This window comes from Ictalurus furcatus, chromosome 1 (genome assembly GCF_023375685.1).
Source record: "Ictalurus furcatus strain D&B chromosome 1, Billie_1.0, whole genome shotgun sequence".
NCBI classification, from domain to species: Eukaryota; Metazoa; Chordata; class Actinopteri; order Siluriformes; family Ictaluridae; genus Ictalurus; species Ictalurus furcatus.
In genome coordinates this window covers 366737-389236 of record NC_071255.1, presented here as the reverse complement: position 1 = coordinate 389236, position 22500 = coordinate 366737, and the positions used below count along the sequence as shown (strand labels likewise).

Genomic DNA, 22500 nt, shown 5'->3' with positions numbered 1-22500 from the left:
ACAGACAATTAGACACAGAGAGACTGATAGATAGACAGATAGATAAGCAGACAGACAGCTAGAGGAACAGACGGAGGGATAGACAGTCTGATGCCCACTGTCTCTTCTGTCAATCACACGGGACGACGCCTCCTGCTGTTGCTATGGGCAACCCACCTCACCATGGCAACCAACTGGCTGTAAGTGAAAGATGATATCACACATATGTAAACGCTAATAACGCCACCGTCTCACACCTGCAGATTCCTAACAACTCACTTGACTTAATTCTTTAATATTATAATTAGAGGTGGGACTGTGGGTGTGGATATGGGTGGGATTAAGGGCTGAGTTAGCATAATGACTTTTTTCTATGTACCTTATTACTGTATGTGTATAACAACTCTTCCTACTCATTCCCTCTGCACCCTAACTTCATTAGCACTCTGTCTGTCTGTCTCTCTCGCTGTCTCTCTCTCTATCTATCTGTCTCGCTCGCTGTCTGTCTCTCTCTCTGTCTGTGTCTCTACCTCAGCAAAAACTACAAATTCATTCAGTTACAATTTCTGCCAGATCACATGAATATGTTTCTAAAGATGAACTGTGGTTGCCTTTGTTATTTTCTCTCTCTCTACCTGTCTGTCTGTCTGTCTGCAGTTCTCTGGTGCGTGTGCCGCGCTCTCGGCCGGTGTCAGGTCCAGAGGTGTGTGTTCGTCTACGGGGTCTGTCAGTGGGGCAGGTGGGAGTGTGCAGGGCGCGAGAGGAAGTGATGGAGTCTGTACGCAGAGCGGCTGAGATGGTCATCGACGAGGTGAGAGACAGACAGATAATATCTCTCTCTCTCTCTCTCTCCATCCATTTCTGTAGCGCTTATCCAAACAGGGGCACAGGGAATCTGGAGCCACCGTCTCACACACACACTCACACACACACTCACACACACACACACACACACACGTATTTGGACTGGGGGAGGAAACCGGAGTAACCCGGAGGAAACCCCCGAAGCACGGGGAGAACATGTGAACTCTACACACAGACTGGGCGGAGGCGGGAATCGAACCCCAACCCCGCAGATGTGAGGGAAACGTGCTCACCACTACAGCACACGACTCTCCCAGCGACGCATGTGGTCCCACTTCCTTCAGTTCCTCACTCACAACTTTAGTTCCTACCTGCAGTTAGTTCCTGCTCACTGTTTTACACTAATATGGAAGAAAACTCATAAGCGTGGCTGGAAGAACGTAGCAGAGATTACTGCTGTCTCTGTGAGAAGTACGTAGCTAGGACAGTTAGCTCACTTTGCTAATCTAATCCATGAAGTAAGTTCCAGCTGAGCAGGTAACACGTAAATCACGCCGCTGAAGTTCACACGGATTAGTGCCGTGTTTCATCTGTGTTTATTACACACACGTAGCTACTACAGTTTACTAGCGAACAGGCCCCGCCCACAAGCAGCAGCACAGTACACACCTACAAACTCCAAACTGCAAGCAATGCTGCGGGTGTGGAGCGTGACGGTGTGTGTGGTGTGTGACGGTGCTAACTGGAGTTCCACAGAAAAGCCCTTCAGTTCTCCTGCACGGATTCTGGAACCGTATTCACAGAACCGGCCGGGTTTTATTTAATTTTATTTAATTTTATTTCTCTTACTGACACAAACATCACTATTACAGCCCTGTTTCTGATTCTCAACCATTCAACTCTCTCTCTTTCCACCTGTCTCTCCCTCTGCCTCTCTCTCTCTGCCTGTCTCTCTCTGCCTGTCTCTCTCTCGGCCTCTCTCCCTCTGCCTCTCTCTCTCTCTCTGCCTATCTCTCTCTCTGCCTGTCTCTCTCCCTCTACCTCTCTCTCTCTCTGCCTGTCTCTCTCTCTCTCTACCTGTCTCTCTCTCTGCCTGTATATCTGTCTCTCTCTGCCTGTCTCTCTCTCTCTCTCTCTCTCCCCGCCTGTGTGTCTCTCTCTCAGTGTCAGCATCAGTTCCGTAATCGGAGGTGGAACTGCTCCACTACTCCTCGTGGTGTTAACGTGTTCGGCCGTGTTATGAATCAAGGTCAGCAATTTCACTTCTAACACCTCTACAGACACACACACACCTTCATCACACACACACACACACACACACCATTTCTAACACCTTTACACACACATCAGGTGAAGAAGTGAGACGAGAGGATAGACATGACATCATTATCTAACCAAGTCAAACTTAAGCTCTGTGTGTGTGTGTGTGTGTGTGTGTGTGTGTGTGTGTTGCAGGGACGCGGGAGGCGGCGTTTGTCCATGCCCTCTCCTCAGCAGCTGTAGCTGTTGCAGTGACGCGAGGCTGCAGCCGGGGGGAGCTGGAGAGGTGTGGCTGTGACCGCAAGGTCAGGGGAGTCAGTCCTGAGGGTGTGTATACACACACACATACACACACACACACACAGACACACTTCAGTGCTAAACACATGTAAAAACACCCAGACTGCCTGAGTTATCTAGTGTTAGATAATTAGAAAAAAACACTGCCACAGTCCTATTGGCTGAAACCAGTCACATGATTAGGACTGCAGAAATACACAGAAATAACCAGCTGTTTATTACGGTATTAACTATAACTAGCTGTTTATCACGGTATTAACTATAACCAGCTGTTTATCACGGTATTAACTATAACCAGCTGTTTATCACGGTATTAACTATAACCAGCTGTTTATCACGGTATCAAGTATAACCAGCTGTTTATTACGGTATCAACTATAACCAGCTGTTTATCACGGTATTAACTATAACCAGCTGTTTATCACGGTATCAACTATAACCAGCTGTTTATCACGGTATCAACTATAACTAGCTGTTTATCACGGTATTAACTATAACCAGCTGTTTATCACGGTATCAACTATAACTAGCTGTTTATCACGGTATCAACTATAACTAGCTGTTTATCACGGTATCAACTATAACTAGCTGTTTATCACGGTATTAACTATAACCAGCTGTTTATCACGGTATTAACTATAACCAGCTGTTTATCACGGTATTAACTATAACCAGCTGTTTATCACGGTATTAACTATAACCAGCTGTTTATCATGGTATTAACTATAACCAGCTGTTTATCACGGTATTAACTATAACCAGCTGTTTATCACGGTATTAACTATAACCAGCTGTTTATCATGGTATTAACTATAACCAGCTGTTTATTACGGTATTAACTATAACTAGCTGGCTAACGTTACACCAACGGTTAGTTATTGGAGAAGCTATAACACATAGCTTCTGTTTAATAGAGTATTAACTCAAACACAGGTTAACTCCAAAAGTATTGGCACTCCAAGAAAACAGGTAGAAATGATTGTGAGGAAAATATATACACACTATTTTATCTTCTCATAAGATTATATTTTCTCTCAACACTCCAAAAGAGAACTTACAATAAACTCTCAGCCCCAAGAGTTCTGCTGTTGCTCCAGAACGTTTCCTCTGTACAGGTGACATCATGATTTCTGCTGAGTATCAGGATATTTCAGCCCAAAACCTGGTTGTCTTTGCCAGTGACAACGTGACCATAGCTGGACTTTATAATAAGATAAAGAACCCAAACATCGATCCAAAGCAGCGCAGGAAGGATTACAGACATGAAATCAGTGTTTTCCATCAGTCTCAGGATTTGAAACCTAATGAAGAGGGACGTCCTCATTTCTTCACGTCGTCATTTCTTCACGTCGTCATTTCCTCACGTCCTCATGTCCTCACGTCCTCATTTCCTCACATCCTCAATTCCTCACATCCTCATTTCCTCACATCCTCATTTCCTCACGTCCTCCTGTCCTCATTTCCTCACGTCCTCATTTCCTCACTTCCTCATTTCCTCACATGCTCATGTCCTTACATCCTCGTCCTCATTTCCTCATGTCCTCATGTCCTCATTTCCTCACGTCCTCTGGTCCTCATTTCCTCACATTCTCATGTCCTAATTTCCTCACGTCCTCATTTCCTCACCTCCTCATTTCCTCACGTCCTCATTTCCTCGCGTCCTCACATCCTCATGTCCTCATTTCCTCACGTCCTCATTTCCTCACACCCTCACGTCCTCATTTCCTCACATGCTCATTTCCGCACATCCTCAATTCCTCACATCCTCATTTCCTCACGTCTTCATTTCCTCGCGTTCTCATATCCTCATGTCCTCATTTCCTCACGTCCTCATTTCCTCACATCCTCACGTCCTCATTTCCTCACGTCCTCATTTCCTCACATGCTCACGTCCTCGTCCTCATTTCCTCATGTCCTCATTTCCTCACATCCTCAGGTCCGCATTTCCTCATGTTCTCATTTCCTCACGTCCTCATTTCCTCACATCTTCACATCCTCATTTCCTCACGTCCTCATTTCCTCATGTCCTCACGTTCTCATTTCCTCACATCCTCATTTCCTCACATTCTCACGTCCTCATGTACTCATTTCTTCATTTCCGCATGTCCTCACATCCTCATGTCCTCACGTCCTCATTTCCTCACCTCCTCACATCCTCATTTCCTCACATCCTTATGTCCTCAGGTCTTCATTTCCTCACGTCCTCCTGTCCTCATTTCCTCACGTCCTCATTTCCTTGCGTCCTCACATCCTCACGTCCTCATTTCCTTACGTCCTCATTTCCTCACGTCCTCATTTCCTCACATGCTCATGTCCTTACGTCCTCGTCCTCATTTCCTCATGTCCTCATTTCCTCACATCCTCAGGTCCTCATGTCCTCATTTCCTCGCGTCCTCACATCCTCATGCCCTCATTTCCTCACATCCACATGTCCACATGTCCTCATTTCCTCATGTCCGCATGTCCTCACGTCCTCGTTTCCTCACATCTTCACGTCCTCATTTCCTCATGTCCTCATTTCCTCACATTCTCACATCCTCATTTCCTCAGGTCCTCATTTCCTCACGTCCTCATTTCCTCATGTCCTCATGTTCTCATTTCCTCACATCCTCATTTCCTCACATTCTCACGTCCTCATGTACTCATTTCTTCATTTCCGCATGTCCTCACGTCCTCACATCCTCATTTCCTCACGTCCTCATGTCCTCACGTCCTCACATCCTCACATCCTCAATTCCTCACATCCTCATTTCCTCACGTCCTCACATCCTCATTTCCTCACATCCTCACGTCCTCACTTCCTTATGTCCTCATTTCCTCGCGTCCTCATTTCCTCAGGTCCTCATTTCCTCATGTCCTCATTTCCTCACATTCTCACGTCTGCATGTACTCATTTCTTCATTTCCGCATGTCCTCATTTCCTCGCGTCCTCACATCCTCATTTCCTCACATCCTTATGTCCTCAGGTCTTCATTTCCTCACGTCCTCCTGTCCTCATTTCCTCACGTCCTCATTTCCTTGCATCCTCACATCCTCACGTCCTCATTTCCTCACGTCCTCATTTCCTCACGTCCTCATTTCCTCACATGCTCATGTCCTTACGTCCTCGTCCTCATTTCCTCATGTCCTCATTTCCTCACATCCTCAGGTCCTCATTTCCTCGCGTCCTCACATCCTCACGTCCTCATTTCCTTACGTCCTCATTTCCTCACGTCCTCATTTCCTCACATGCTCATGTCCTTACGTCCTCGTCCTCATTTCCTCATGTCCTCATTTCCTCACATCCTCAGGTCCTCATGTCCTCATTTCCTCACGTCCTCACATCCTCATGCCCTCATTTCCTCATATCCACATGTCCACACGTCCTCATTTCCTCATGTCCGCATGTCCTCACGTCCTCGTTTCCTCACATCTTCACATCCTCATTTCCTCATGTCCTCATTTCCTCACATTCTCACATCCTCATTTCCTCAGGTCCTCATTTCCTCACGTCCTCATTTCCTCATGTCCTCATGTTCTCATTTCCTCACATCCCCATTTCCTCACATTCTCACGTCCTCATGTACTAATTTCTTCATTTCCGCATGTCCTCACGTCCTCATTTCCGCGCGTCCTCACATCCTCATTTCCTCACGTCCTCATGTCCTCACGTCCTCACATCCTCAATTCCTCACATCCTCATTTCCTCACGTCCTCACATCCTCATTTCCTCACATCCTCACGTCCTCACTTCCTTATGTCCTCATTTCCTCAGGTCCTCATTTCCTCATGTTCTCATTTCCTCACATTCTCACGTCTGCATGTACTCATTTCTTCATTTCCGCATGTCCTCATGTCCTCATTTCCTCGCGTCCTCACATGCTCATGTCCTCACGTCCTCATTTCCTCACATCCTCAATTCCTCACTTCCTCGGGTCCTCATTTCCTCACATCCTCACATCCTCATTTCCTCACGTCCTCACATCCTCATTTCCTCAGGTCCTCATTTCCTCATGTCCTCATTTCCTCACGTTCTCATGTCCTCATTTCCTCACGTTCTCACATCCTTATTTCCTGACGTCCTCATTTCCTCACATGCTCATGTCCTTATGTCCTCATCCTCATTTCCTCATGTTCTCATTTCCTCACGTCCTCTGGTCCTCATTTCCTCACATTCTCATGTCCCCATTTCCTCACATCCTCATTTCCTCACCTCCTCATTTCCTCACATCCTCATTTCCTCGCGTCCTCATTTCCTCACGTCCTCATTTCGTCACGTCCTCATTTCCTCATGCCCTCATGTCCTCACTTCCTCACGTCCTCATTTCCTCACATGCTCATTTCTTCACGTCCTCATGTCCTCACGTCCTCATTTCCTCACATCCTCAATTCCTCACATCCTCATTTTTTCACATCCTCATTTCCTCACATCCTCATGTCCTAATTTCCTCACTTCCTCAGGTCCTCATTTCCTCACGTCCTCCTGCCCTCATTTCCTCACGTCCTCACATCCTCATTTCCTCACATGCTCATGTCCTTACATCCTCGTCCTCATTTCCTCAGGTCCTCATTTCATCATGTCCTCATTTCCTCACATTCTCATGTCCTCATTTCCTCATGTCCTCATTTCCTCGCATCCTCACATCCTCATTTCCTCCTGTCCGCATGTCCTCACGTCCTCATTTCCTCACATGCTCATTTCCTCATGTCCTCACGTCCTCATTTCCTCACATCCTCATTTCCTCAGGTCCTCATTTCCTCACTTCCTCAGGTCCTCATTTCCTCGCGTCTGTCTGTCCTCATTTCCTCACATCCTCATTTCCTCATATGCTCCTGTCCTTACGTCCTTGTCCTCATTTCCTCACGTCCTCATTACCTCGTGTCCTCATTTCCTCACATCCGCATGTCCTCACGTCCTCGTTTCCTCACATCCTCACGTCCTCATTACCTCACATTCTCACATCCTCATTTCCTCAGGTCCTCATTTCCTCATGTCCTCACGTCCTCATGTCCTCACGTCCTCATTACCTCACATCCTCATTTCCTCAGGTCCTCATTTCCTCATGTCCTCACGTCCTCATTTCCTCACATTCTCACGTTCTCATTTCCTCATATTCTCACATCCTCATTTCTTCATTTCCGCATGTCCTCATGTCCTCATGTCCTCATTTCCTCACGTCCTCACTTCATTTCCTCATGTCCTCCTGTCCACATTTCCTCACGTCCTCACGTCCTCATTTCCTCACATGCTCATGTCTTTACATCCTCGTCCTCATTTCATCACTTCCTCACGTCCTCATTTCCTCACGTCCTCATTTGCTTGCATCGTCATGTCCTCATTTCCTCACATCCGCATGTCCTCACGTCCTCGTTTCCTCATGTCCGCATGTCCTCACGTCCTCATCCTCATTTCCTCACGTCCTCATTTCTTCACGTCCTCGTTTCCTCACGTCCTCATTTCCTCACATTCTCATGTCCTCAGGTCCTCATTTCCTCACATTCTCACGTCCTCATTTCCTCATGTCCTCACATCCTCATTTCCTCACGTCCTCATTTCCTCATGTCCTTATGTCCTTGTTTCCTCACATCCTCACGTCCTCATTTACTCACGTCCTCACATCCTCATTTACTCAAATCCTCATATCCTCATTTCCTCACGTCCTCATTTCTCATTTCCTCACGTCCTCATTTCTCATTTCCTCACGTCCTCATATCCTCACGTCCTCATTTCCTCACATCCTCACGTCCTCATTTCCTCACATCCTCACATATCCTCATTTCCTCACTTCCTCATTTCCTCACATCCTCAGGTCCTCATTTCCTCACGTCCTCATTTCCTCACGTCCTAATTTCCTCGTTTTCTCATGTCCCCCTGTCCTCGTTTCCTCATGTCTCTCTGCAGGGTTCCAGTGGTCGGGGTGTTCAGATAATCTGTCGTACGGTGTTGCATTCTCTCAGACGTTTGTTGATGAGCCAGAGCGAGTGAAGGGCACATCATCAGGGCGACCGCTAATGAACATCCACAATAACGAAGCAGGACGAAAGGTGAGCGCAGACAGACAGACAGACAGACGATATGGAATGGATTCTGATAGACAGGAGTGTCCCTCCATATTTCACTCAGTTACATCCTCTCTCTCTCTTTCTCTCTCTCTCTGTCTCTCTGTCTCTTTCTCTCTGTCTCTCTTTCTCTCTCTCTGTCTCTCTCTCTCTCTCTCTCTCTCCAGGCTATCCTCCACAACATGCAGGTGGAGTGTAAGTGTCACGGTGTTTCGGGTTCCTGTGAGCTCAGAACCTGCTGGAAGGTGATGCCTCCGTTCCGCAGAGTCGGTGCTGTACTGAAGGAACGATTCGACGGAGCCACAGAGGTACAACACGTCTCAGGCCGCATCCCACGTCGGATTGAAATGCTTTCGATACCGCAGCTTTTACGATTTGCAGTGAATTATGGGTAATATCTGTAATACTCACTAACAGGAAGTGTCACTAATCTAGAATCTGTTGCTGTACTGGTGCTTGGGACGGAACCAGCGTTATTTAAGAATTCTAACCAGACATAGACACCACTGTCACTGATCTTGGATGTCCAGTAAGGTCAAAGGTCACCTGTTGATTCTCAGGTGCGTCTGACACGTATTGGATCTCGTGCCGCTCTGCTGCCGAAGGACCCTGACGTGAAGCCGCCTGCTGCTCGAGATCTCGTCTACTTGGCCGCTTCTCCTGATTTCTGTCGCCTGGACCCTGAGAACGGCATCCTGGGAACCGCTGGCCGTCGCTGCAATGGTACGTTTACAAAACGTACAAGCATGATGTCATAGCCCCACCCCCTTTTCCTTATAATGCCCACACAAGCTATTACAGCACCATTTGCTCTCCCCCCTCATCTCCATACCCCACCCCTTCATTTCCATATGGTACTGGTGTACATCAGTATAAACAGGATTGTCATACATCTCTCTCTCTCTCTGTTTGCTCCACCCCCTCGTCTCTGTGCCCCGCCCTTTTCCTGACACACAGGGACGTCACGCTTAGCCCCGGACGGCTGCGAACTGCTGTGCTGTGGTCCAGGTTTCCGCTCGGGTCGAGCCGAAGTGGTTCAGCGCTGCTCCTGCAAATTCTCCTGGTGCTGCTCAGTCCGGTGTCAGCAATGTAGAAACACAGTGCTCATACACACCTGCAGAGAGTGACACACACACACAGACCATTTCATCTCATGTTGATGACTTGCTGTGATTATAAACACAGATTACACCGTCAAGTATAAATCACTTCATTACACACCCACATTTCATATTAATGACCCGAAACAAATCCGCTGTCCGTCCTCTTCCACATACACGAGCTCACCGACACCCACGATTGGCTAGCGTCACTGTGACAGGTAGCTCTGCTAATCATGCTGTCTTGGACTCCACCCACAGAGGGTGTGTGCTATCATTGGGAAGCGAACTCATGATCTATTTCTGTTGTGGCAGTCAGGAGTCCATAACACAGGAAAAATAAGACTCACCATTCACACCAAGGACAAAAGTAATGGCACCCTTTTAGTCGTCATTTTGTCATTTTCAGCTCTCTGTGAACTGTAGATATTTTAGGCTAAATGTAAATCAACCGTGCCATGAATGTTCTCTGTAATTTACGTCTGATTGGTGTTTTTCAACATGCACATGTGCGCACATTAACTAAACGAGTGATAAATGAAAGGTGAATTCCAGCTGCCTGATGATGATGATGATGATGATGATGATGTCATATCGGGTGTTACGGCAGCCGGCCAATCAGCAGCTTTGCTTCAATTCACATTCAGTATAAAATCTCTTATTATACAATACATTAACATGTGAGTATGATAACGATAATAGATGGGGTGAAACCCTGAACTCTGACACACACACACACACTAACTGTATGAGACAAAGCTTTAAGGTGGAGATTAACCCTGTAACACACCCTGCTGTAGTATGGAGAGTGTAATAAGTGTAGAGTAGAGCACGTGGTGTGTTAGTAATATTCAGTGTTACTGATTATAACCTCATATTTATTTCAGACTCGCAAACATTTGTTTCACTTAATAAACTCATCGCCATGGTTACAGCAGCGTCGGCTCGTCATTGCTCATCTGTTCTCACACACACACACACACTTCTGTTTGGTACACAAACTGCTGATTAGTATTACTCTGTGTACAGTGATGATGTTATTGTTGTTGTTGTTGTTGTTGACAGTCTTTTTTTCCTTCTTTTCCAAGCTCCAGTATGAACATAAATAGTTTTTGTCTCTAGTTAATACACTTACGTTTATTTTATTCCTCTTTGGCCTGGTGAAGTTTAACAGTTAAACAGTTAAACCACTTCCCTGTAACGACTGTAATTAGAATTCAACCTGACCAACGGCATTGGTCCTTTATGCCACGCCCACTGTAGTACAGGATCCTTCCTGCAGTAGTGGAGGTTATGATGCGTTATAATGACAGTACACACTCCATACTGCTGACCTGCTTCTGGGTAACTGGGTTACTGTGGACATCCCAGAGAATATTATAGGATACAGATTTAGCTCCTACACACACACACACACACTCTATGAATCAGAGCGATGTGTGTGTGAAAGTAAGTAGGTCATACGTCAGTGTCCATCATGGGTTACGTGCTTTTCACTCCATCTCCAAGTGCTCTCTATTCAGAGCATGACTCAAGCATTATGGGATGTCGCGTGTGTTTGGGGGGATGACTCCACCTCCTCAACTCCGACCCTGATTGGTGACCAACAGCGAATCTCCGCACACAATTCTCCATGGTGACTGATCTAGTAGAATGAGGTGTGTGTGTGTGTGGGGGGGGGATGTAAACATGTTGCTATTACTGCAGTTGCATGTCGGCTCCTGCAGGAAACACAATGAGGTGAAAGTGGAAAAATCTGATCTAAACCCCACATCATCTACAATCTATAATCCATCATCTACAATCACCTCTCGTTCTGACACCTTATGGTTTCTATAGTAACGGCTCAGCCACAGGGACGTGCTCGGCAGACGCTCCAATGCTAATAAGCACATTAATGAAAGCACTGACATGGTGAAGTTTTCTGTCTGGAGATGTTATTCAGCGTTTACGGAAGGAGTCTCCGTTGTCAGTGCGTTGCCGTCAGAGCAGAATAAAGGTTATTAAATATCTGAGCTCACGTACGTGTTCAGGGAGATGTTCAAACGTTACAAACATGCCTTCCTGCAGGTTTCATCTCCAACCAAAATCTAACACTCCTGCTTTAGCTGATCAAGAACTTCTGAAGGGAAGGCAGTGATTAGATGGTCAGGTTGGAGCTAAACTGTTCCCCAGACCTCATCCACCAGAGCAGTCTGTTGTTTGAGTGTGAAGTGTGTGAGGTCCTTCATGATCTTTGCTGCTGTGGTCCTGGTATAGATGTTCTCCAGGCTGGACGGTGCTGAACAGATCAGCAGGTCCTCAGCATTGCTCCTCACAGCTCCTCTAGCAGGCGCTGATGTTCCCAGTACATGAGTAGATGAGGAGGAGGAGGAGGAGGAGGAGGAGGAGTGATAATGCCACATCATGTGGCACTGACCCAGTTATTCAGCATCACTGTGTAATCAGTGCTGATGTTCATCTCATCACATTGGTCAGTTCTCCTCCAATTACCCTGTGTGACTTTTATGGAGGTGATTGGACTTGAAACGGTCTCTCTCTCTCTCTCTCTCTCTCTCTCACACACACACACACACACACACACACACACACTAACCATCAAACTATTTCCTGTTTAATGACCTGAACTCATTTGCATAGGTATCATTTGTCCTATTTAATAATAATAATAATAATAATAATAATAATAATAAATTATTATTATTGTTAGCAGTAGTAGTTATTATTATTATTATTATTATTAATAGTAGTAGTACTAGTAGGATTGATTACATTAGTGTGTGTGTGTGTGTGTGTGTGTTTTATTCTAAACTCGTTGTGTTACAGATTACAGGTCACTCGTCTCCAGATTAAAATCCTGCCCAGGTGGACACTCGGCCCTGCCAGGATTATTATGGTCTGGTTGCTAGGTGCCAGAGTTTCCCCAGAGACCATGTGACTGACTGTAATGCCCCCCACCAACACACACACACACATCCAACCTTCCCTTGTTTTTTAGGAGTTGTGTGTATTATGGGATGGCACTGGACTATTATGGGATGTCAGAGCAGCGAGAGGGAGGGTGGGGTGCCATCTCTATGGTAACATGGTTGCTATGGGGGCAGGGACAGAGTGTGTGTGTGTGTGTGTGTGTGTGTGTGTGTGTATTAGGCAGGGTGACTATTATGGTCTGTAGGTTGCGAGGTGGCTGTGCTGAGTTCAGTGTGTGTGCGTGCAGGATTATTATGGGATGTCCACCCCCCCCTGGTCTCTCTTTGTGTGTGTGAGTGTGTGTGTGAGGGATTGGAGAGGAAAAGCAGGGGGTGAACACTGGCCGTCGTGTCTAAACAACATTACAGCAGTTTAGCAGCTTTTTCTTTCCCCGGAAGTTGAAGATTAGTTTAATGAGGGTTTAATTGAATTCTGATCTGAAATAAAGGCAGCAGAAGCGGGTTACCTGTTCCTCGGGCTGACCTGTGAGTAATCGGACTGTAATCCGCTTGGTGTGTGTTTATTGTTGTGTGTTTGCAGCGCAGTGGAAATGTTTCGGTTTCTGTTTACAAACTGTCAGTAAGTGATAAAGCCCTGAACTTGGACTCAACCATTTTGACAGTTTCGTTAGCTTAGCCTAGCTAGCTTCTGTCCCATTTTAAGTTACTCCCACGCTTACTTGCAAAACAGTCGAGTGATAATAAATAAAAATCGGCGTGGGTGTAATAAATAAATATCAGCATTTAGGTTTGTTTTCGCCACCTGCTAATAAGGATAAGACGTCCTGCTAGCCAAACTTCACCTCAGGTGTTTTTTTTCTTTCCCTATCCGTATTGAACAAGCCACGCCCACTTTCCCTCAGTACATCTCGGCATCCGTGCTGCTATTGGTACGTGTTGCTGTTCTCCGCGCGAATGCGAGCCGTTCGCCAATCACATCGCTAGAGGCGGGACACTAGTTGACCAATCAGAACATAAATAGGGCGGCCTGAATCAGAATGCGGGTGTAGAAAGTGACACAGAAGTGAAGGGAAGTTAAAACATCAGGCTATAAACTGTGTATAAATAACTATAACTAAATAAAAAATAACCATATTTAAATATATATATATATATTATGAAATATGTGTTAGCAGATGCGCGAGCGTTTGTGCTTCCAGAATGTCAGGAAGTGAAGAGGAACCCGCAGAGCATTTCAGCTCCAGGAGGCTGTTAGAAGGTGAGGAGGTTTAACATGAACAATTCTCATCTGAAGCTCAGGTCTGTCCTGCTGAGCTCGAACACTGAAGCCCAGTGTGTGGTATTTACTCAAATGTGTTGAATGTGTTGTGGTGCGGCGGACAGATGATGGAGCAGAGGAACACGCACCTGAGATGGAACCTCCAAAATCCAAGAAGAAGAAAAAAGCAAAGAAGAGTAAAGAGAGTAGGAGCAGTAGACGACAGAAAGCCCTCCGAGAGGTCACACACACACACACACACACACACACACCTAAACACCAGTCAGAAGTCCAACACCACTGTACTCTGTGATGAAAGAAGGTCTGAGCTCTGTGTGTGTGTGTGTGTGTGTGTGTGTGTGTGTGTGTGTGTGTGTGTGTGTGTTCCACCTCCTGTCCTGTAGGAGGTGATGGTGAGCTCTCCTGAAGCTCTGGAGGCTCTGCGGCTGGTGGAGGAGGAAGAGGAGGAGGAGGAGGAAGAGCGGCCCGTGCGATCCGACAGCGAGGGGAGCGATTACGCCCCCAGCAAGAAGAAGAAGAAGAAGTCCAGCTCCTCCTCCAAAGACAGGAAGAAAGCAGAGAAGAGCGGCGGAGGGAAAAACAAACGGAAAGTTCCAGACCCGGAGGAAGAAGATGAGGAAGACGACGATGAAGACACTGGACAGGTGAGGGGTTAAAGGTTAAACTATAACGATGCTCAGTTGTATTCAACAAATGCAATATTATTTTATCTGTCCTTCTTTCTTTCTTTCTTACTTGTGTGTGTGTGTGTGTGTGTGTGTGTGTCCAGGGGCCGAAGTCTTCGTCTCAGCTCCTGGCAGAGTGGGGGATGAAGGACATCGACCACACCTTCACACAGGAGGACTATCACACGCTCACCAACTACAAAGCCTTCAGTCAGATGATCAGGTACAGCACTCTGCTGTTTGTCCTGCTGCTCGAGTCACAGAGCCACGCCCTGTTTCAGACCTCGCCCCAAACCAGGGGGAGGAATGATGGAGGAATAAATAGGGAGATGGAGTGATGCTAACGGTGATGCTCTGTCTCTTTCTCTCAGGCCGCTGATCGCAGCACGGAACCCAAAAATCGCCGTGTCAAAGATGATGATGGTGCTGGGAGCCAAGTGGCGTGAGTTCAGCACCAATAACCCCATCAGGGCATCTGCAAACGCTGGCCCCGCCCCTCTGACTGTCGACACCGTCACTGCACCTAGAGGGGTGGAGCTAGCAGGACCTGGGACCCCTTCCATAGCAACGACAACATCGTCATCCTCGGTAACGGCAACGACGACAACACAACCAGCGCCTGCTGCACCACCACTACGCAAAGCCAAGACCAAAGAGGGCAAAGGTGAGAGAGAGAGAGACAGAGAGATTAGTGAAGGAGTAGTGAAGAGATAATTCAGTAATAGTGGGACAGATGATTGTATTTATGTTAACAGTTAGATTATTGGACAGATATATAATTGTCAGTGTGTCTGCTCACACTGTGTGTGTGTGTGTGTGTGTGTGTGTGTTCAGGCCCGAATGCTCGCAGAAAGACGAAGCCCAAACCACAGGATAAGAAATCTAAAGCGAAGAAAGTGGCGCCGCTCAAAATCAAACTGGCTGCATTCAAGAGGAAAAGATCATCAGTAAGTTTATTATAAACCCCACCCCCAAATCATTCCCAGGCCTAGTTTATTAGAAACCCTGCCCCAAATCATACTCAAGCCTACTGTTTATTATAAACCCCACCCCCAACCCAAATCATACTCAAGCCTACTGTTTATTATAAACCCCACCCCCAACCCAAATCATACTCAAGCCTACTGTTTATTATAAACCCCACCCCCAAATCATACTCAAGCCTACTGTTTATTATAAACCCCACCCCCAACCCAAATCATACTCAAGCCTACAGTTTATTATAAACCCCATTCCCAAATCATACTCGGGCCTAGTTTATTATAAACCCCACCCCCAAATCGTACTCGGGCCTAGTTTATTATAAACCCCGCCCCCAAATCATACTCGGGCCTAGTTTATTATAAACCCCGCCCCCAAATCATACTCAGGCCTAGTTTATTATAAACCCCACCCCCAATCCCACCCCAAATCATACTCAAGCCTACTGTTTATCATAAACCCCACCCCAAATCATACTCAAGCCTACAGTTTATCAACCCCACCCCAAAATCATACTCGGGCCTACTGTTTATTATAAACCCCACCCCCAAATCATACTCGGGCCTAGTTTATTATAAACCCTGCCCCCAAATCATACTCAGGCCTAGTTTATTATAAACCCCGCCCTGAATTCATACTCAGGCCTAGTTTATTATAAAGCCCACCCCCAAATCATACTCAGGCCTAGTTTATTATAAACCCTGCCCCCAAATCGTACTCAGGCCTAGTTTATTATAAACCCTGCCCCCAAATCGTACTCGGGCCTAGTTTATTATAAACCCCGCCCTGAATTCATACTCAGGCCTAGTTTATTATAAACCCCACCCCCAAATCATACTCAGGCCTAGTTTATTATTAACCCCACCCCCAAATCATACTCAGGCCTAGTTTATTATAAACCCCGCCCCCAAATCATACTCAGGCCTAGTTTATTATAAACCCCGCCCCCAAATCATACTCGGGCCTAGTTTATTATAAACCTCGCCCACAAATCACACTCAAGCCTACAGTTTATTATAAACTCCGCCCCAACTCCTCCCTCTGTCTGTTTCTCTCTCAGAGTGGTGAGGATGATGACGGCGAGAGTGATTTTGACGGTTTTTCGGTGAGTGACGGGTCGACCCGCAGCAGCCGCACTAAGAGCAAAAAGTTGAAGAACTCCAAGAAGAAGAAGAAAGGTGTGACATACACACACACACACACTGTGATTAAAACATGTTGGTGAAGTATGATTTTTTTTTTTTTAATTTAACCAGGAAAGACTCTTGAGATTACGAATCTCTCTTTCCACAGCGTCCTGGCCGAGTTAGGCAGCAGCAAGTCATTTCACATTTACAGACAGACAACATAAACAAATAAAAAGTCAATAACATGAATAAAAAACCTAACAACACTAGTTAGGATTAGCAGGACGAGTTTCCCATTTTCAGGCTCCCGTGTAAGGCGTTCCAGGCCGATGGAGCAGAGCACATAAAAGCCCTTTTGCCAAGATTAGTTGTAGTTTTAGGTAGTAGTAAAATCAGGTCCTGTGACCGGACTGAAGAACACTGTTATGTGCCGTGTTTGTTTGTTTGTTTGTTTGTTTGTTTGTTGTTGCCTTGCTTTTTGCTTGCTCCTTTTTTTTCTCTTTCTCTCTCCTGTCCTCTCCCTTTTTCCGCAGTTCCTGCCAGTTGGTGGATCGGCCTTCATTCATTATAACCGCTAGGCCAATTGAAGACGGGGAAACACAGAAATGGGAGGAGCTCTGCTTTAAAAAGCTCATGGTGACCTCATCTCCAGAGCTCACAGCACCTGGTACTCCCAGGCAGTCTCCCATCCAAGTACTATCCAGGTCCGACTCTGCTTAGCTTAAGAGATCAGACGAGATCGGGCGGTGTCCGAGTGGTATGGTTGTAAGCCGTGTGGGTGCAAGAGGTCCCGGGTTCAGATCCCAGACAAGCCCCCACTGGAGATGAGGTCGCGTCCACCAACTGGCAGGAACTGTGGAGAAAGGGAGAGGGTGGGAGAGAGAAGAGTGAAGGGGGACAAAAGTAGCAAGCAAACAGCGAAGCGACAACAAACAAACAAACAAACAAGGGCATGTGAAACTCCGTGCACATGACAACCAGCTACGTTTAAAATAATAGCAAATAAGACGGGAGAAACTCCAGAATGGCTTTATAGATAAATATATACCTGTGACTGAGCCTACAGGTGCCTAGAGAAGACCAGACAACCCTTTCTTATAAAGTGCAGTGACTAGTAAGAGTTTTGTAGTTTAGAATACATCTCAGTGCTCCGTGGTAAAGGGTGGAAATCGATTTCAAACCCTGGGCAGGAGCGTTCGTGTATAAAACATCGCCATAGTCCAGCGTAATTGGAAATGTCGCTAACACCAGCCTCCTTTTAGCCTCAAAAGAAAAACAAGCTTTACTTCTGAAATACAGTCCCAGTTTCAGCTGAATCCCAGTTACAGTCCCAGTTTCAGCTGAATCCCAGTTACAGTCCCAGGTTCAGCTGAATCCCAGTTACAGTCCCAGTTTCAGCTGAATCCCAGTTACAGTCCCAGTTTCAGCTGAATCCCAGTTACAGTCCCAGGTTCAGCTGAATCCCAGTTACAGTCCCAGTTTCAGCTGAATCCCAGTTACAGTCCCAGTTGCTGAATACAGGGTTGAACAGAAAGACCATCATCAATTAAAATCCCAGGAGATTTATACGAGGTATCAGAATCAGTTGTCATTAGCGTAAAAATGATAGTTGTATAAACCGTGAAGAAGAGGGGACAGAGTACAGAGCCTTGAGGCACACCGTTACAGACCGCCATTTTGTCTGATGAAAGCCCCTCACATGGTGTGCACTGTGCTGTATCAGACAGGAAGTGGCCGCATGTTCAGAAAGTCCTGGACTAGACAGTCTGTGCTTCAGGATGGCGTGGTCAGCTGTATCGATCGCCTCAGACAGATCAATAAAAAGTGAAACACGGTGCAGTTTTTTAAATCAAGAGCGCCCGTGTTACCGTTTAACTCCGTCATGGCTGCTGTGCTGCGTTTCGTCCTGAAGCCTGAGTGATGCGCTGATTAAATGGAATTTGCATACAGCTGTTGGTGTATATGATGTGAGTTGAGACAGAGGTGTTGTGTGTCCCCCTGACCCTGTCCCCCCCTCCCCCCAGTGAGTGAGGAAGGAGACGGGTACGAGACGGATCATCAGGATTACTGTGAGGTGTGTCAGCAGGGCGGGGAGATCATCTTGTGTGACACGTGTCCCAGAGCCTATCACATGGTGTGTCTCGACCCTGACATGGAGAAAGCCCCTGAGGGCACGTGGAGCTGCCCACACTGTGTACGTTCAGCCACCTGTCTGTCTGTTCATCCGTCTGTCTGTCTGTTGTTCCATCCATCTGTCTGTCTGTTTAGCCATAGTATGGTACACGTGTAAAGACAAGAATGTCATTTTTAAATCATTTTGTCTGTCTGTCAGGAGAAGGAGGGGATCCAGTGGGAGGCGCGAGAGGAGAGCTCAGAAGGTGAGGAGGAGAATGATAGAGGGATGAGGGATGATGGAGGGATGGAGGAGGAGGAGGAGGAGGAGGATGATCATCACATGGAGTACTGTCGCGTGTGTAAGGATGGAGGAGAGCTGCTGTGCTGTGATACCTGTCCATCATCTTATCACCTGCACTGCCTCAACCCCCCCCTACCGGACATCCCCAATGGAGAGTGGATCTGCCCCCGCTGCAGGGTGAGACGTGTGTGTGTGTTAGAAATGTGACCATGCTGTTTAAAGTTACTCTCCCCATCTTCCTGCACGTATCTTATCTGTGTTGTGATGATGTTCCTCAGTGTCCTCCTCTGAAGGGAAAAGTCCAGAAAGTTCTCACATGGCGCTGGGGTGAAGCCCCGCCTCCAATTCCAGTGCCCCGCCCACCCGACCTCCCCGCCGACTCCCCTGATCCACCTCCTCTGATTGGCCGAAAGGAGAGGGAGTTTTTCGTAAAGTGGTGCAACATGTCATACTGGCACTGCTCATGGGTTCAGGAACTACAGGTACACACACATACACACACACACACACACACACACACAGCTCATGGGTTCAGGAACTACAGGTGTACACACACACACACACACTGCTCATGGGTTCAGGAACTACAGGTACACACACACACAGCTCATGGGTTCAGGAACTACAGGTACACACACACACACACACACAGCTCATGGGTTCAGGAACTACAGGTACACACACACACACACACACACACACACACACACACACACAGCTCGTGGGTTCAGGAACTACACGTATATACACACACACACACACAGCTCGTGGGTTCAGGAACTACACGTACACACACACACAGCTCGTGGGTTCAGGAACTACAGGTACACACACACACACACAGCTCGTGGGTTCAGGAACTACAGGTACATACACACACACACACACACACTGCTCACACACACTGCTCATGGGTTCAGGAACTACAGGTACACACACACACACTGCTCATGGGTTCAAGAACTACAGGTACACACACACACACACACACACACTGCTCATGGGTTCAGGAACTACAGGTACACACACACACTGCTCATGGGTTCAGGAACTACAGGTACACACACACACACACTGCTCATGGGTTCAGGAACTACAGGTATACACACACACACACACACACACACACACTGCTCATGGGTTCAGGAACTACAGGTACACACACACACTGCTCATGGGTTCAGGAACTACAGGTACACACACACACACTGCTCATGGGTTCAGGAACTACAGGTACACACACACACACACACACTGCTCATGGGTTCAGGAACTACAGGTACACACACACACACACTGCTCATGGGTTCAGGAACTACAGGTACACACACACACACACACTGCTCATGGGTTCAGGAACTACAGGTACACACACACACACACACTGCTCATGGGTTCAGGAACTACAGGTACACACACACACACACACTGCTCATGGGTTCAGGAACTACAGGTACACACACACACACACACACTGCTCATGGGTTCAGGAACTACAGGTACACACACACACACACACTGCTCATGGGTTCAGGAACTACAGGTACACACACACACACACACACTGCTCATGGGTTCAGGAACTACAGGTACACACACACACACACACTGCTCATGGGTTCAGGAACTACAGGTACACACACTGCTCATGGGTTCAGGAACTACAGGTACACACACACACACACACACTGCTCATGGGTTCAGGAACTACAGGTACACACACACACACACACTGCTCATGGGTTCAGGAACTACAGGTACACACACACACACACACTGCTCATGGGTTCAGGAACTACAGGTACACACACACACACACACTGCTCATGGGTTCAGGAACTACAGGTATACACACACACACACACACACACACACACACACTGCTCATGGGTTCAGGAACTACAGGTACACACACACACACACTGCTCATGGGTTCAGGAACTACAGGTACACACACACACACACTGCTCATGGGTTCAGGAACTACAGGTACACACACACACACACACACACACACACACTGCTCATGGGTTCAGGAACTACAGGTACACACACACACACACACACACACACACACTGCTCATGGGTTCAGGAACTACAGGTACACACACACACACACTGCTCATGAGTTCAGGAACTACAGGTACACACACACACACACACACTGCTCATGGGTTCAGGAGCTACAGGTACACACACACACACACACACACTGCTCATGGGTTCAGGAGCTATAGGTACACACACACACACACACACACTGCTCATGGGTTCAGGAGCTATAGGTACACACACACACACACACACACTGCTCATGGGTTCAGGAGCTATAGGTACACACACACACACACACACACTGCTCATGGGTTCAGGAACTACAGGTACACACACACACACACACACTGCTCATGGGTTCAGGAGCTATAGGTACACACACACACACACACACACTGCTCATGGGTTCAGGAACTACAGGTACACACACACACACACACACTGCTCATGGGTTCAGGAACTACAGGTACACACACACACACACACACTGCTCATGGGTTCAGGAACTACAGGTACACACACACACACACACACTGCTCATGGGTTCAGGAACTACAGGTACACACACACACACACACACTGCTCATGGGTTCAGGAACTACAGGTACACACACACACACTGCTCATGGGTTCAGGAACTACAGGTACACACACACACACTGCTCATGGGTTCAGGAACTACAGGTACACACACACACACTGCTCATGGGTTCAGGAACTACAGGTACACACACACTGCTCATGGGTTCAGGAACTACAGGTACACACACACACACACACACAGCTTATAGGTTCAGGAACTACAGGTACACACACACACACACACACACACACACACACAGCTCATGGGTTCAGGAACTACAGGTACACACACACTGCTCATGGGTTCAGGAACTACAGGTACACACACACACACACACACTGCTCATGGGTTCAGGAACTACAGGTACACACACACACACACACACACACACACACACACTGCTCATGGGTTCAGGAACTACAGGTACACACACACACACACACACACTGCTCATGGGTTCAGGAACTACAGGTACACACACACACACACTGCTCATGGGTTCAGGAACTACAGGTACATACACACACACACACTGCTCATGGGTTCAGGAACTACAGGTACACACACACACACACACACACACACACACACACACACACTGCTCATGGGTTCAGGAGCTATAGGTACACACACACACACACACACACTGCTCATGGGTTCAGGAACTACAGGTACACACACACACACACACACACACTGCTCATGGGTTCAGGAACTACAGGTACACACACACACACACACACACACTGCTCATGGGTTCAGGAACTACAGGTACACACACACACACACACACACACACACACACACACTGCTCATGGGTTCAGGAACTACAGGTACACACACACACAGCTTATAGGTTCAGGAACTACAGGTACACACACACACACACACTGCTCATGGGCTCAGGAACTACAGGTACACACACACACACACACACACACAGCTCATGGGTTCAGGAACTACAGGTACACACACACACACA

At 47.2% G+C, this 22500-nt stretch overlaps 2 protein-coding genes and 1 pseudogene across 2 annotated transcripts in view; 2 read left to right on the top strand and 1 right to left on the bottom strand.

Moving 5' to 3' along the window:
• wnt4b (wingless-type MMTV integration site family, member 4b) overlaps positions 1-10409 on the top strand; it is an 11064-nt gene extending 655 nt beyond the window's left edge. Inside the window, exons 1-8 of the mRNA XM_053640874.1 lie at positions 1-179; positions 637-790; positions 1948-2032; positions 2239-2370; positions 8225-8367; positions 8550-8690; positions 8943-9105; positions 9340-10409. The exon at positions 1-179 is cut by the window's left edge and continues 655 nt beyond it. Coding sequence (XP_053496849.1) covers positions 91-179; positions 637-790; positions 1948-2032; positions 2239-2370; positions 8225-8367; positions 8550-8690; positions 8943-9105; positions 9340-9509 — 1077 coding nt within the window. The 5' untranslated portion in view covers positions 1-90 and the 3' untranslated portion in view covers positions 9510-10409. The remainder of the gene's footprint in view (positions 180-636; positions 791-1947; positions 2033-2238; positions 2371-8224; positions 8368-8549; positions 8691-8942; positions 9106-9339) is intronic.
• Positions 10410-12485: 2076 nt separating this feature from the next.
• Positions 12486-22500, top strand: part of chd4b (chromodomain helicase DNA binding protein 4b) — a 38077-nt gene continuing 28062 nt past the window's right edge. The window contains exons 1-11 of the mRNA XM_053640576.1: positions 12486-12937; positions 13588-13670; positions 13796-13911; positions 14075-14335; positions 14461-14579; positions 14728-15020; positions 15191-15303; positions 16398-16515; positions 18489-18658; positions 18797-19057; positions 19159-19362. Of these exons, the coding sequence (XP_053496551.1) occupies positions 13613-13670; positions 13796-13911; positions 14075-14335; positions 14461-14579; positions 14728-15020; positions 15191-15303; positions 16398-16515; positions 18489-18658; positions 18797-19057; positions 19159-19362 (1713 nt within the window). The 5' untranslated portion in view covers positions 12486-12937; positions 13588-13612. The remainder of the gene's footprint in view (positions 12938-13587; positions 13671-13795; positions 13912-14074; positions 14336-14460; positions 14580-14727; positions 15021-15190; positions 15304-16397; positions 16516-18488; positions 18659-18796; positions 19058-19158; positions 19363-22500) is intronic.
• LOC128616015 (uncharacterized) lies at positions 17117-17235 on the bottom strand (annotated as a pseudogene).